The sequence below is a fragment of the Equus przewalskii genome, chromosome 11 (genome assembly GCF_037783145.1).
Source record: "Equus przewalskii isolate Varuska chromosome 11, EquPr2, whole genome shotgun sequence".
NCBI classification, from domain to species: domain Eukaryota; kingdom Metazoa; phylum Chordata; class Mammalia; order Perissodactyla; family Equidae; genus Equus; species Equus przewalskii.
Window position 1 is genome coordinate 30783901 of NC_091841.1, and position 15176 is coordinate 30799076.

Consider the following 15176-nt stretch of genomic DNA (forward strand, 5'->3'; position numbering starts at 1 on the left):
TGAACTTTCTCCATTCATTCATCTGTCAGCCTCTTACACATCCATTCCTTCACTGGGGAAGTATTTAGCGGGTCTGTAGACGCCCACGAACATGAGACAGACTTGGACCCCCTGCCCCTCCCTGATGCTTGGCCGGCTCCTTTCTCTACCCGGCGATCTCCCCTCCTCCGTGGAGACCCCCACCTCCCCCATGGATGCCTGAACCCTGACTTGTGTGAGCTCTGGCTCCCAGGGGTCTCTATTGGGGGTGTCTCTGGTTCCATGTCCTCCACTACAGCAAGCTGGGGGGCTGACATGTCTCCTGCCCTCATTTCTCAGTTGAGGACATGGGGAGCATCCAGCACGGAGGGGGCTGGTAATTCACTCATTCATGCCACTAACTGAGAGAGCAGAGCGAAGACAGAATGTCCCCAAATGCGGAAGGAGAGAAAGAGACACGTGAGGGATGGCCCTCCACAGCCAAGATGCACCTGCTCCCCCAGGTGGGCCTCCTTTACCTGGCCCCACCTCCCTGCCAGGTGGCGACACAAACCCGGGGGACTGGCTCCTTATCGATCCCCTACTCCTGGCCTCCTGTGACCTGCCATCAGCACCCTGGATGGCAGTGCCCATCTCGCCCCCGCCCCGCTCCAACCCTGCCAGCCGGGCCCCTAGCCCCTTTTCTGGGTCAGGACAGGCACAGGGGAAGGAGCAGCAGCTGCAGTTCTCACTGAGGAAACCAGGTCCCTGTCCCTTTGGGGGGGTGGGGGGGGGGTCAAAGCATCGGCGTCCTGGTTCCCATGTCCCCAGGAGACAAGGAGAGGATCCCGGAGGTGGACAGAGACGCGAGCCAGAGGGGCACCCAGCGCCCCTTCCCACCAGTGAGCCTGACCAGATGGCGACTTTATCCTCTGAAAGGGGCTGGATAGGCAGATTCCCACCACCCCGGAACCTTCTGGAACCCCTGTTTCTGCCTCTGCAGGAAGGGGAGGGGGCCTGTGATTTCTGAAGTCCGTGGCCCCATCTGTTCTCTGAGCAAACCTGCTCTTGGATTTCAGGCGCTTGTCTCCGGCTGGAGTTCCTTCCCGGGGCGACACAGCGGGTGAGCCACGGGCGGCATTTCATCTCCGCCCGAACCCCAAAGCCTGTCTCTCCACTCTGCTGAGCTGAACCCGCCCAAGAACCCCTCATCTGATGAGAGAGTGGCCAGAACGCTCCCTCGGCTGGTGAGCCCAGGGCAGCCCTCAGGACCAGCTGCCCGAACTTTGCAAAAATACATCCAGAGCTGTTATGAACCTGGGGAGAGCCGGTCAATGCCCTGAGTAGCTGGGAGGGGTCCTCACAGGACCACACCCCTCGTCTCCATGCTCAGGTGGTGGGCGATGGGGCAGGTGGACGCGGCAAAACCCCTTCTCAGTTTGGGTCTTAGAAACATGGACCAGCCATGCCAGTGTGCGCCACCAGAGGGCACTGCCTCAGGCAGGTGCGTGCAGATCCTTGCATCTGAGGCAGGATGCAAACAAGATTCTGCAGGTCCATCGGCTCCCAGCCTCTCTGGACCCTCTTACCTCCTCTGCCCCGCACTCGGGGCAGCTCCGTGAGGGCTGGCTCCACGGGGCAGGCTGACCCTATTAGCAGCACAGGGCCCAGGCCGGGGAGGGAGCCGGTCAGGGGGTGCCAGCAGGAGCCTGGGTGAGGGCTTGGGCAGCTGGGGAGCCCTCGACCCCTCTCTCATCAAGTCTGTATCTGAGAGTCTGGCCCGAGGCTGGTTCTGGCCACCCGATGTGCCCACTGCATTCCTGGCTGAGGCTTCTGGGGCCTCAGGTTGGCATTTAGGCAGATGGGCTTTGCCTGGGAGTGGCCGGCCTTCCCCATGGGCAGTGAGAGAGAAAGGAGGGGACAAGGGGAGGGCGGGTGGGGCCAGAGGACAAATCCCCTCATTCGGGGTGTGAAGTGCCCTCTGCCCGCTGATGTGATTTTCTCTGCTTCTCCTGCCTCTTAGCCCAAGCCGGAGCCATCACTGGGACAGTGGCACCCGCCACCCGCCAGTGTCTGCCCCACAGCAGCCGGAGGGTCTTTCTCTAAAATGTCCCCGATGATGATGACAACTAAGGGTAGCAGACACTGTGTGGAACTTCCTACGAGCCAGACACGGGTCTCAGCACATGACGGGTATCGAATTCAACTTAAACCTCATCATAAACCTCTTACTCCCATTTCATATATAAGACGATTGAGGCACAGAATGGTCAAGTCACTTGCCCAAGGTCACACAGCAGGGAGGAAGCTGAGCTGAGTTCAACCTGGCAATGTGGCTCAGCATCTGCTTGGGTGATGGGCCACTGGGCAGCTACGCAGTGATCCAGGCTCTGCAGACAGAGAGCGCAAGGCCAGTACAGGGCTTTCCCCTCCATGGCATGGGGAGCACCCTAACCCCAGCTCCCGGTTCTGGGATAACCAGAAAGGGGTCTAGGGGCACCCCGTGCTGCCCAAGACTGGGACCCAGTGTCCGCCTCACCAGCAACCTCTGTGTATAGTGCCTGGCCAGGGCCTGTCTGTCCCAGGAAGGGGCTGGGCTCTGAGCTGTGAAGACAAAGATGGAGTGGAGGGACTCAGCCACCTCCTTGAGCCCCCAAAAGGCCCAGGGGCTGTGCTGGGGCGCCCTGCGTGCCGGCATCCCCTATCACCCGGGCTGGTTGGGTGCAGGTGCGAAAGACCCGGCTGTAGCCTCCTGGCCAAGAAGCAGAGAGCCTGCCATGTGGCTCAAATGCCCACTGTTATCCTCCCATCCCAGGGGAAAGCCAATGTGCCTGGCAGGTCCCGTTAGGACAGGGGAGTCCTGGGGGAAGGACCCCAGCAGCTCACTAGTACCCATGCGGGGCACTCCCGTCACAGGACAGCTCCCGTCACCGACGAGGGAGCTGGATCCTGAGCACATGGACATGGACAGGCAGGCTTTGCTGGGATGGGGGAGGGAAGAAGGCCAGGACGCCGGCAGAGAAGGCAGGACTGACAGGCAGGGCACTGCTGGGCAAGCTGGGTGCTGGCTGTGCCAGGCCAGCTCCACTGACCAGGACAGGCAGCAGGCTCAGAGTCAGGCGGACAGACCGGCCCGGGGTTAGTACTGAGTCCTGCAACCAGGCAATGCCTCAGTCCCATAGCTCTGGGCGACAATGGGAACATGCCTGGCCAAGCGCCGGGTCTTGGGTCGGATGTAGATTTGAGCTTCATCTAAGGACCAGCATGTATTTGAGCACTTACTGTGTACAAGGCACAGCCACCAATTCCTTCATTCAGTTTGAGAACAACCCAAGGGAGCTGGTCTTTCTATGACCTTTGTTTTACAGTCACCGAAGATGAGGCACAAAGTGGAGTCCAGAACACGTGCTGGGGAAGTCCTGGCAGCGAGCACTCAGCCCAGGCTGGCTGCTGGGATTCTCACACACACGTGTGTGTGCATGCACATATACAAGCACACACATGAGTGTATGCGCACACACATACAAGTGCACATAGACACACACATACAAAGTGTGCACACACACTAACACATGTAAGTGCATACACACATGACACACAAACATGCACTCACATGCACACACGAACATGCTACACACAAGTGCACACACGCGCATACATAGACGCATAAAATGCATGTACACACTAACACACAAATGCACACACAAACACAAATGTGCATGCATACACATGCACACATGAACGCGCACAGCCAGGTGCATGCACACCTGCGCAGGAAACCAGGGACAATCGGGCAGGGTCCCTGCCACGTGCCCCAGCTGTGTTTCTCTCCCCACAAGAAATATTCTGCAGTTTTTGCAAGTCCCCCGGCCACACATCCTGCGTTATATTATTAGGTTTCGTGCTTGAGGAAGGGGACGCACTCTGTTTAAAATTATAACCGTAATTCTAGCTAACAGGGCGCAGCGGAATTTGCAGCCTCGGGGAATCCTCTAATTTAGCTTTGAATGTTCTCAGCGCTTGGGACTCCTCCCTCGGGGTGACTCAGAGTGAGAATCTAGACCAGAGCCGGGAACTGGAGCTCGCGGTTTGGAGAGACTCCGGTGGGAAGTGTCGATGGGCTGGGGGTGTGCCGGCATCGAGAGGGTCAGGCCCGTGGCCCCGCCGAGGGGCTGGGAGGCTTGGGTTCCCTCGGGTACGTTCTCCCCACCACCTCCGTGGTGGCTGCAGCCTGGAGACGTGTCTGCTGCTCATGGTGATGGCAGTCAGCCCTCTTCCGGGCCCACATGATGTACTGACCCTCTGCCTGGGCCCCTGGCCCCGAACACATGCTGGCCTGCAGGATGCAGCCTGACCCCGCCTCCCCAACATCCCTGATCTTAGCTGGGGGCGTGGAATGGTGACTGAAGCCAGCAAGACTCACCATGGGCCGGCTCCTCGGCGAGCCCAAGCGCCTTTCGAGACCTGGGAGGCGGGATGCGGAATCGGGTGACACGCTGGACCAAGGGGGCATTCGAACCTCACCAGTAACCCCATGCCAGCCGGGAAAACACAGGTCCGCCAGCCCTCCCCGGGAACCGTGGGCGAGGACAGAATTCAGGGAGGACAAGCCCTTGTGAACCCCGCATCACAGACTCAGGAACCGGCGAAACCTGGGTCACAGTCCTGCCCCAGCTATGCACGGGCCGCATGGCCCCGGGCCTCAGTCCCCTGGTCTGTAAAATGGGAGGACACGGTGCCCCTCACAGAGGCACTAGGAGGAAAGGGGCGAGACGAGCTGATGCATAGACCAGGCTCCGGCCCCCACGAGACTGCAGCGGGATGAACAGAGATGGCCCCTGCTGTGATCGCTCCGACCAGCGCCAAATCCAGCCCTCAGAGGCCCCCGCAAGGAGCGCGTACCCAGGAAGTCCCATCCTCGCCTAGAAGGCGGTGTGACAAGGTGAGAGGGCACTTGGGGCTTGGAGCTCTGAGTGCCCATGCAGCACTCCCGGCTGCTGGGAGACGGGCGAGTTGGGGAGGGTCCGGACCCCGAGTCAGACGCCGAGGGGGGCCATGCGCTCAGTCTGCATTATGCTGGCCTCATTTCCTCATCTAGAAAAGGGACCAGAATGGGGTTTCCCCGACCTGGGGCTGCATGCACCTGCCACATATGCGGGCATATATCATAGGACCAGCTAGGACTATCTCCGTGGCTGCTGGGGGTTCGTCAGGCCCAGGGCCCTGACCGGGCCCCTCTGAGCCTCAGTTTCCCTGTCTGAGCAGGGGTTCCTCACTGCTACGAGTGAGAGCACTGATTTTGGATAAGGTGCGTTTGCATCAAATGCAGCCCTTGGAAGAACTCTCCGTGCAGAGCAGGCTGGTGGCCTCACCTCCCTCTCTGTTCACTTCTACGACACAGAGGCCGACGCACAAGGAAAGGAAGAGAGGCCACAGACACCAGCAGCAGCCCCAAGCCAGCCCAGGAAGCTCCACCCGGCCTCCCACGCCTGTCCTGAGCAGTCATCATGGGCACAGTGCTCAGGAAGGTGACCCTGGGCCCCACTGCTCTCGGGAGGCAGCCTGAGCCAGGGCAGCTGGCAGAACTCCGCTTTTAAATAAAGTGTTCTCAGCATCTGGGTTGGAATAAAACTGACGTTCTGTTCAACCTGTGGGCAAAGCCCCGAGTTCAAGAAACCGGGAGCCAGCCGTGGTGCACGGCGGTGTTCCTTCCTCTCGTCCCTGCGGGAGCCCCCTGGCTCTGCACCAGCCCCTGCACCCCACCATTGCTTACCCAATGTGCCAAGGCTGCTGGAGCCTCTTGCCATCCTCGCCGGCGCCGCCAAGCCTGTTGAGCGACGGGGACCGGCTGCGGGGCCCAGGGGTGTAGCTCCCGATGGTCTTCACGGCCCCATCGGGCTTGCTGGGCAGCTGCTGCAGCAGCTGGGGCGAGAGGCTGCGGTGGGAGGCGGCGGAGCAGACGGCCCACTCGGGCGTGCTGGCGTTGAGGTTGTTGTCGCTGTTGGAGCGCAGCAGGACCCGGGGCGCGGCCAGCGTGTTGGGGGGCCGCCTCCTGCGGTTGGAGTACGCCGGGGCCTCTCGGAAGGGCACTGCGTTGGAGAGAACGAGGAGAGGTGGGTGAGGGCAGGCATGTCACCGTCATGGCCTGGGGGGGGGAGGTGCAGGTCCGCATGCGCCGAGCCCCCGTGCCAGCCGAGCAGCTGGGCGACGTGAATCCCGCGCTGACCCCCCTGCAGGACCCACTGCGTGCAGAGCTCACCCCGACACAGAAGCAGGGATGGGTGGAGACCGATGACGTCTCCATTTCACGGAGGTTCAAGCTAATGCTGGAGATGGAAGGGAGTCGGGGTCCGACTTCCATCCGGGCCAGCGCCCACTTGGCCAGAGCCCCAGAGACACGTGCGAGGGGGCCACCCCGTCTCACAACAGGCTCAGGACGCTGAGGCAGCCACAGAGCTCCTCCTCACCACGACCTGGACCTGATCCCTGTGACGCGCTGTGTCCCCCTGAAATTCATGTGTTGGAATCCTAATGCTGGTACCCCAGAATGTGACTGTGCCAGGAGACAGGTCCTTTCAGGGAGTGATGAAGTTAAAATGGGGGCACTAGGTGGGCCAATCTAACCGGGGTCGTTCTAAGAAGAGGAGAGCAGGAAACAGACATGCACAGACGGATGACCACGTGAGGACACAGGGAGGAGACGGCGTCTACACGCCAAGGAGAGAGGCCTCAGGGGGAACCAGCCCTGTGACACCTGGACCTCGGCCGTCCAGCCTCCAGGACCGGGAGACAGTCAATGTCTGAGGTTTAAGCCGCTCTGTCTGTGGGACTGTGTTACGGCGGCCCCAGAAGACGCATCCAGCCCTCCAAGTCCACTGGTCGGAGTCAGTGTGCTCGGATGCAAGCACGCTCCTTTCTCCACCCATCAAGCCGGGACGGGCAGCGTGAAACAGGAGGGGTGGGCACGCCTCATCCGGCTCCTTACGAATTTCCAGAGTAGAGCACGGACCTAGTGCCACGTGCCCAGGGACTCGGAATGAGGACACGACCCACAGGGACCTAGAGGGCCGGCCTCTGGGTTGCTCCGAGGGCTGGAGCCAGGAATAGAAAGTGTCCTTTCCAAGAAGAGGCATCTGAAGAGGATGCAGGGGAAGCGAGATGCCAAGGACCCCCGGCAGCCGAGGACATGGGCTTCCTTGGAGTCTCGACGCCCTGGTGGCTCCCCCGCCTGCCACGGGACTCGCGCTCTGTGGACTGAAGGACTGAAGCCAAGCGAGCTTTCCAGTCTGCTGCCAGAGGCCAGGGGCTGCCACGCCACCAAGTGCAGCCGCAGAGCCACAGGAAGCACAGACCATCCTGGGGAGCTGATCTGGAGATGGGAAGCTGAGTGTCCCAGGGGAGAAGAACGTTACAAGTGGCTTAGGACAGAGTCCTGGACAATCTACCGCCCCCGGCTGCCCGAGGTCAGAGGCTGCGCTGGAGTACTTCATGGAAATGGAGAACAGCTGCCCCCTTCACTGAGCTTGGGCATGACATCAGCTCCCTGCTACCAGCCTGTTCACAGGGGACAGAGGTGGTGCTGGCAGAGCTGCTGGAGGTGGGGCAGAGGTGTGCTGGCAGAGCTCATGGGGGACAAAGATGTCACTGGCAGAACACACTGGGGGAGAGATGGTGCTGGCAGAGCCCACTGGGGGAGAGGTGGTGTTGGCAGAGAGCACTGGCAAGAGGTGGTGTCGGCAGAGCTCACTGGGAGACAGAGGTGGCACTGGCAGAGCACAGTGGGGGAGAGCCAGTGCTGGCAGAGTGCACTGGGGGACAGAGGTGGTGCTGGCAGAGCGCACTGGGGGACAGAGGTGGTGCTGGCAGAGTGCACTGGGGAAGAGAGATGGTGCTGGCAGAGCGCACTGGGGGACAGGTGGTGCTGGCAGAGCGCACGAGGGGAGAAGTGGCGCTGGCAGAGCGCACTGGGGGAGAGGTGGTGCTGGAAGAGCACACTGGGTGACAGAGGTGGTGCTGGCAGAGTGCACTGGGGGACAGAGGTGGTGCTGGCAGAGTGCACTGGGGGAGAGGTGGTGCTGGTAGAGCACACTGGGAGACAGAGGTGGTGCTGGCAGAGCACAATGGAAGAGAGATGGTGCTGGCAGAGCACACTGGGGGACAGAGGTGGTGTTGGTGGAGCGCACTGGGAAAGAGATGGTGCTGACAGAGCGCACTGGAGGAGAGGTGGCATTGGCAGAGCTCCACTGAGGAAGAGGTGGTGCTGGCAGAGCGCACTGGAGAAGAGGTGGCACTGGCAGAGCTCCACTGAGACAACCGTGACCCAGTGCACCCCTTCGCCGCCTCCCCAGGATGCAGGGCCGTCCTGGGAAACCAGAGACGGAGGCAACCCGGGGAAGGCGCACGCTCGGAATTCACGTTCTGGTTCCGAACAGCTGGTGAGAATTTGAAAATGACACATCGGGGCGGTCACGTTCTTTTCAATTAGGCAGCATCGTGCTCTCGTTCCAACCCGCTCCCTCTGTGAGGCCTTCCTGTGGGAGCAGGACGCACTGTTCCCAGCCAGGGCTCTTCCCTGGGACCCGCTCCTACTCTGAATTCCTCAAAGCAGAACTCAGAGACACCAGCCTGGCCGGGAGAGACAGCGTCCTCCGAGGACCCCCGTCTCTGGGGCGCAAGGGAATCAGCCAAGGCCTTACCCACCAACTAGAAAAATCTCATTTTGGGGAAAAGTCCCCGAGTTTGTGCTTCGCTGGGAATGAGGGAGGACCACATCGGTGTCACTCTGAGCAGGCAGAGGCCAAATAGACTTCTGGAACGATGAAGGGTTGTTCATTTAGGGTTTGAAAAGCCCCCCTGGGCTGGGGTACTCTGGGGTGATCTGAGAGCTCCCCGACCAAGGGGTGGGGGGTTGAAAGACCTCCACAGGGCTGACGGGTCCACAAGCTTCCAGAGCAATTATCTTTCATTCACAGAGACTGCCGGCGGGCTGGGGGGTGGGGTGGGGGTGGACGACATCACAGCAAGAAAGCCAACATCCCCCAGAGACACATCAAGTGGAAGGACCCAGCAAGACCCAGCAAGCAGACAGAGCCCCTCAGCTTCCTGGAGCATCTCCCCACCCCACCCCAGGGCAGGCCAGGGCTCACGCTAACGGTGGGGAGGGGATCCCCCGCTCCAAGGGGACGCTCCCGGACACAGAAACGCCTGCATCCTATGACGTGAACTCACACCCAGGCTCCCAGCTTCCCTCACGACAGTCGGTTCTATTTTTCTGACCAATGTAACCGGGGAAGGTATTGGTGCCCTCCATGGAAAGAGACGGAATTTGGAGCCAGCCCAGCCAGTGGCTAAGACAGACTCATGAGGGAAGAAAAGTCTAGGAGAGAACAGAACAGACAGAACGAAGCGGACACCATACCCCTGACTAAAATGTCCATGCTGTGCGTGGCTCCCAGAAACTTGAAATCCCAGAAGGCGATTCTGGGTTGATAATCTAAGAAAACGAGCACAGGCAAAGGCTGATTTTCAAATAAATTCCTAAGAAACAGACTGAAGGGGCCTTTCTGAGGGTGCGGGCGTGAAGAGTGGTAGGAATTCTGGGGGGGGCGGCTGCCCTTGGAAGACAAGGGTACACGGGAGCTGGGACACCTTCCAACACCCTCTGCCCCTCGAGAGGATCAAGCAAGTTATTCAAATGGAATCGCACAGGTGGCGTCAGGGCGACCATTCTCATGAAAATGATCCGGCGTAATGACTGAGATTCACATTAAATTAGTTCCCTGTGCAAATGTAATTGGAAATTTTTTCCGTGTTTATTTTATGGTCTGGGCTGGGAAGAACCTTCTTAATTCCTCTAAAGCAACATCTTCATAACCGGGTTTCACAGAACGAGAGCTCTCCGTCTGACAAACTAACGGGAGCCATCCGTGGCAAGCTTGATTTTTGTTTTTTTTGGTCAAAAGGGTTAAAAATAACTCTTTTCCTGTCTGAAAATGATTAATATTCCACCCAACTGTTTCCTGCAATGTGCAAACTCTTAAGTGGGTGGATATTTTCTTAGCCGTCTTACATGCATTTATTTATACCTTTTTTTCCCCCACAATAAAAATCACACAGGGTATGACAAAAAGCATATGCACTTTTAAAATCGGCCACACTGCATTTCCCAACCATGCCGCGAAGCTGCAACCCGGGGACAGCCACGGAGAGTCCAGAAGTGGTTCTGAGAGCGCCCGGCAGCAAGTCCTAACCTTCTCGGTTCCCAAGCAATGCCCGGCCGCCTCCAGGCAGCCGGCAGACTAAAACAGTCAGAACTTGCTTTATTTTTCACTGGACTTGGTTCCTAACGTGCCCCGTGGCACAGTCACCGTGGAAGCACATGCTGGAATGCGATTCTGCAAGCGGCTGGAGACTTAAAAAAAAAAATGATGTCAAACAGCACCTTCACGTGGGTTGAAATTGCAGACCGCCACCAGCCAAGTCCTATCGCGCCCAGAAGTAATTATTTATCCCCTTACACGACGAGAACGAACACCAGCAATGTTAGGAGGAACTGGGGTCCCCTGCTCCCCGCGAGAATCGACAAGAAGCTGGTCATCCCCATGCCCCTCGCTCCCTATGGCTTTTCTCTTACCTTCCTTCTTGGTGAAGGCATTTAACAAAGACTTCATTTTCCCTCCGACTTTGGCGGTGGTCCGCTCATTATATAACCTTCTCGGGTGGGAGGAAGGCAAGGGGCGCTGCCCGGCCCCTCGGCGCTGGAGCGGCGTGGACCCCGGGAGCGGCGGCGGGCGTCTGGGCACGGCGAGCTTCCGAGCATCGCTGGGCATGCCAGCCCCGGCGCGCCGGTGACAGAGCCCACCCCATATTCTGTCTGTCAGCTGGGAACCAACTGTGTGTAGACTGGAGCCGCTCTTCAAAGCCGGCTGCCTCTCCCGGCGCCTGTCATGTGAACAGCGCTACTCCGGCTTTTGTGATCAGCGCATCTGGGAGGAGGTTTAACAGGAATCAGCATCCTCCAGCCGGCGGCCGGGAACCACCGGGAGGCACCGGGGAGCCCGAGCCCCCGTGATCCAGGGAAAGTCGGGCTGGGGCTCCGGCCGCTTCTGCCGGAACGAGCCCGGAGACAATAGAAGGCGCTGCGTTTCTGTCATCTTATTTGTAAAGAAAAAGCCAAGTTTGCTTTAGTGCCGTTTGTCCGCGAGCAGACGAGAGGAGCAGGTCAAGGGGACGAGACATCCCAGCTCCAGATAAGCCGCACGCCAGACCCGTGTTCGCCGGGCCGCCCTCGCCAGCATTGTGGAATTTCTCAACGTGACCCAGATTTCCGTTCGAAAGAATCAGACACAAGTACCCATTACTCCTCTGGCTCCCCGCATCGTGGTAATCACCCTGGAGATGACAGGATTTCCTCCCCCTCCCTTTTCCTTTTTTTTTGGAAAAAAAAAAAAAAGAGAGATAAAACAATTAAACTGCTACCCAGCTATGGCTCGCCCTGATTCCAGGCAGCTGATAAAAATGAATGTGTTCAGAGTCTCTTTACACTTTTCTTGAGCATCTCCACCCCGAGAGAAATCGGGGAGACGAGGCAGCGTGACCTGGAGAAAGTTCTTTCCGGGAAGCACACACAGAGACGGACGGGGGAGTAGTGGGGGGCTCCACGGCAGGTGCAACGGGGTCATTTCTCCCCAAGGAGGAAGGTTTTCCTGGGAACTAAATGGAACAGCCCAGGGAGCGGGTTCTGTGGTGCGACACATCTGCTCCTGGGCTGTAATTAACTGCGTTTCTGCGGTTGCCAAGAGAACTGCTTCCGAAATTTAAAAAAAGAGAGATGAGACAAGATGAGGGAAAAGCAAGGAGGAACATGTAAGTTAATTCCATATGGTCGACACACTGAGTGTCAACAAAAATGGCGACGTAAGAAGCAACGAGAGTCTTTCTCTGCAGGAAGGCCCGAACGGTCCCCCAGGGCGGTGAGAACGGAGACTGCGAGGGGTGCCCCCCTCCCCGGGTAGAGTGCCCTGGATAAGCTGGGCACTCCAACGTCACCTCCCTCGGCACTCCTACAACGCCCCAGATCGCACGGCTCGGCGGCTGCCTTCAGATCCTGCCCTGGGTGACTCCCCCACCCGCCGAGCTGGGTGCTCAATTCACACACCAGAGCCCCAGCGGCTTCCAAGACATGCCCTCAGAAATGAGTCTGCCGCTGGCACCTTTTGTCATCACAGCCTCCACCAACTTGTCTCATGTAGTTCACGTCTGTAGGGGGACAGAGGTGGCGCTGGCAGAGCTCCACGTCCTTGGACATTTGGGGCAAGGCTGAATAACTGCCAGAAGCGTCTCCCTCAGATGCAGTGTCACCAGCAAGGACACAGCTGCTCCCACTGGGGGAGCCTAGAACAGTATCCCTTGGGCAGACTGGCTGGGGGGCTTCAAGGTGGCATGTCTGGTTGATTGGGGGTGCCTGGCCGCAGGCCCTGGCTGGGACGGGGATGGCACAGTGATGGTGAAACAAAGGAGGTCAGAGCTGGGGCCCTGCCATGTGGGCCCCGAGAACTCACAGAGCTCAGGTGATCCTCTGGGAAAGTGGGGGTCCCGGCGATGCTCAGGCCTCCCTCCCTCCATTCATGATGGACAGACACCCTCCCCACAGCACAGAGCCTCGTCCCGTGCCACGATCCCGTGCCAATCTTTGCTCCGGCATGGCCACCTCTGTGGTCAGCAGTGGAGTGGACAGTGGGTGTCTGCTCCTGGGTTGACGGGGATGGGGACGTCGCCACAGGCCAGTGGCGGCCCCCTCCCCCACCCCACTGTTGACCTTGGGTGAAGGACGTGGGGAAGCGGCAGCTTCCCTGGGCGCCACCGTGAATATCTCGCATCTTTCCTGACTTGAGGTGGGAGGGACCAAGACGGGCCAGCAGAGCCAGAGAGCCCCAGACAGCATTCACACGTGGACCCCGGCCGGGCGGCCCCTGTCGCTTGCGTAAGGAGCCACTGTTGCTCACGGTGGGTTTACCCACACGTAGGAGCAGAGGCTGAAGATAATGGGGTGCTGGGGCTGCTCCCCCCTGAGAAGGGAGCCTTTCTGAGACAAGGCCCCGTAACCAGGAAACAGCTCGCTGGCCTGGGGCACACCTGAGGGGCAGGCCCAGCCCTCTGTCCCCCCGACCCCTTCACCCAACAGCCCTTTGCATTGTGGATCACGGGCTGTGCGGGTCCAGGGGAATGCAGCAGCCAACAGGACAGAAAAGACCTCTGGTCCTCCTCTGGACCGCACAGGGCCAGGGTGGGGGCATGAGACCTCGGACAGAACAGGATTTCAGGATCCCCAGGAAGCATCCCTTAGCCAAAGGATTCCTCTTCCAGAAACCTTCCCTTCTTTTAAAGAGCAGACAACTTTCTCAACCCACACTTCCAGGAAACTGAGCAAAAAATTCCCAGAAATTAGGAGTGCTTGCTCTGTCAGACTCGTGTGCAGGCCTACTGTGTGCCCGGCCCTGGGTCAGGCTCTGCGCCACAGAAATCCTTCCAGGGAAGGAGGGCCATTCCTGAGCCCACCCACCTCGCCCATCTAAGGCCTCCTCGCCGCTGGCAGGCGTGCTCTCCTTGAATACTTCCAGCGACAGGGAGCTCACTACCTGTGTGGAGTAGTTTTCACGGTCAGACACAAGCTGTGGTGTCCTCACCGTGGAGGCGGATGCCGGCTCTGGGCACACACGTGCGAGTCTCCTTTCCCTTCGCACAGACAACAGGCCCACGCCCACCCCGTGCTAACTGGAAGGGAAAAGATACATGTGGCACGAAAAGCTCTCAGACTTCATCGTGGCAAACACAAAGCCGTCTGTGTCCGCAGGCGCATTTTCCACCGGGTGCTCTGACTTTTCCGTGGGAAGCTTTGTCGGCGATCTACGGGCAGCGGCAATCCAGGCCCTCAGGGTTTCTTTGCTTCCCCCGTGTTCTGCGAACGCGCTCAGCTGAGGCTGGGACAGAATGTGTGCAGGAATCAATGCAGTGGGAGCGTCTGGGTCTGGACCCTCAGACGGCTTTGGCTCCCCCCCGGCTCAGGGCTTTGTGAAAGGACAGCACGGCCCTGCACGTCACGGCCACATACCTGTCCATCTCAACCTGCTCTTCCGAGAGTGACGGACATCTGACTCTTCATGCTCAGACCGCGGAGGCCTGGAGCCCCGGCGTCGACCCGCATTCCTTTGGGAAGTTGGGGCAGCAGAGGTGCAAGGAGGCGGCCACACTCATGGTCAGCTGTCCCCATCCTCCCGCAGAGCCCCAGGAACCAGCTAACACCGTCTCCATCTCCAAGACGGGAGATCGAGGACAACTGAGAGCTAGTGGTCCAAAATGAAGGCAGAGACGAGGATGGAGACGAAAGTGAAAAACCCACTTCTCCCCGAGGCTTCCAGAGATCTTTTTCTCCGAGCAGTTCATTCCATGACGGGTCTCATCCCTGTGGGGTCCCTATCGGGCACCCCGAGACCAGCTGCAAGGCTCCGTGGATGCGACCGTGAGGGTCAAGGAGGCTGGGAGAGCCACCTGGGTCCCACCGGGGTCAGACCTCCCTGCCCGACAGCCGTGGGTTGGACACGTCAGAGACCCAGATGTCCCAAGATGGCTGAGGTCGTCTTCCATGACTCACACGCCCTGTGTTCCTATACAGGGTCCTTCACGGAGGACCGACCGAACGTGGTCACCAGAGGTTGTACTGGCCACACTCCCGTTGAGTGTAGATGAGAGAGGATGGACTTATGGTCGCAGCTGGGCTGGCATGAGGCAGGTGGCAGGGAGTGGGGAGCGGGATGCCCGGTGGTGACTCTGTCTTCCTTCTTGCCCACCCCCATGCCCATCCCAAAGGATGAGCGAGCATCTTCTGAGTTGGGAACGTTCAATGTCCATGGACAGATGAAAATGCAGGAGAAGCGACTAGATGAAGCCCTGAAATCAGATGGTTTCCAGGAAGGAAGAGGGTCACCCCAAAATGAACCCCCAAATGTCAGCCTCCTAACCCAGCCCTTTAGCAACCACCCAGCTCCAGGGCCAGCCCCTTACGAGAAAGGAGAGATAATCAACACTTAAGTAAATAATAAATAATAAAAAATTCGTAAGCCAGTCCCTCCCACTCCTCCTGCCTCCCCGCCCCGCCAGGGCTTGCGCGGCTTCAGCCTCCGCGACTCACCGACCCCCCTCGCGCTCGGATCCAGCCCCCC

The 15176-nt window shown here is 59.2% G+C and overlaps 1 protein-coding gene across 15 annotated transcripts in view; it reads right to left on the bottom strand.

Annotated features, from left to right (window-relative positions):
* SHANK2 (SH3 and multiple ankyrin repeat domains 2) overlaps positions 1–15176 on the bottom strand; it is a 561061-nt gene that overhangs the window by 301579 nt on the left and 244306 nt on the right. For 14 of the 15 annotated variants that reach the window (XM_070565748.1, XM_070565747.1, XM_070565746.1 and 11 more), the window contains one exon: positions 5732–6047. In XM_070565748.1, coding sequence (XP_070421849.1) covers positions 5732–6047 — 316 coding nt within the window. Of the gene's footprint in view, positions 1–5731; positions 6048–10591; positions 11465–15176 lie in introns of those variants that run through there. The other variant, XM_070565750.1, reaches the window with a different exon arrangement.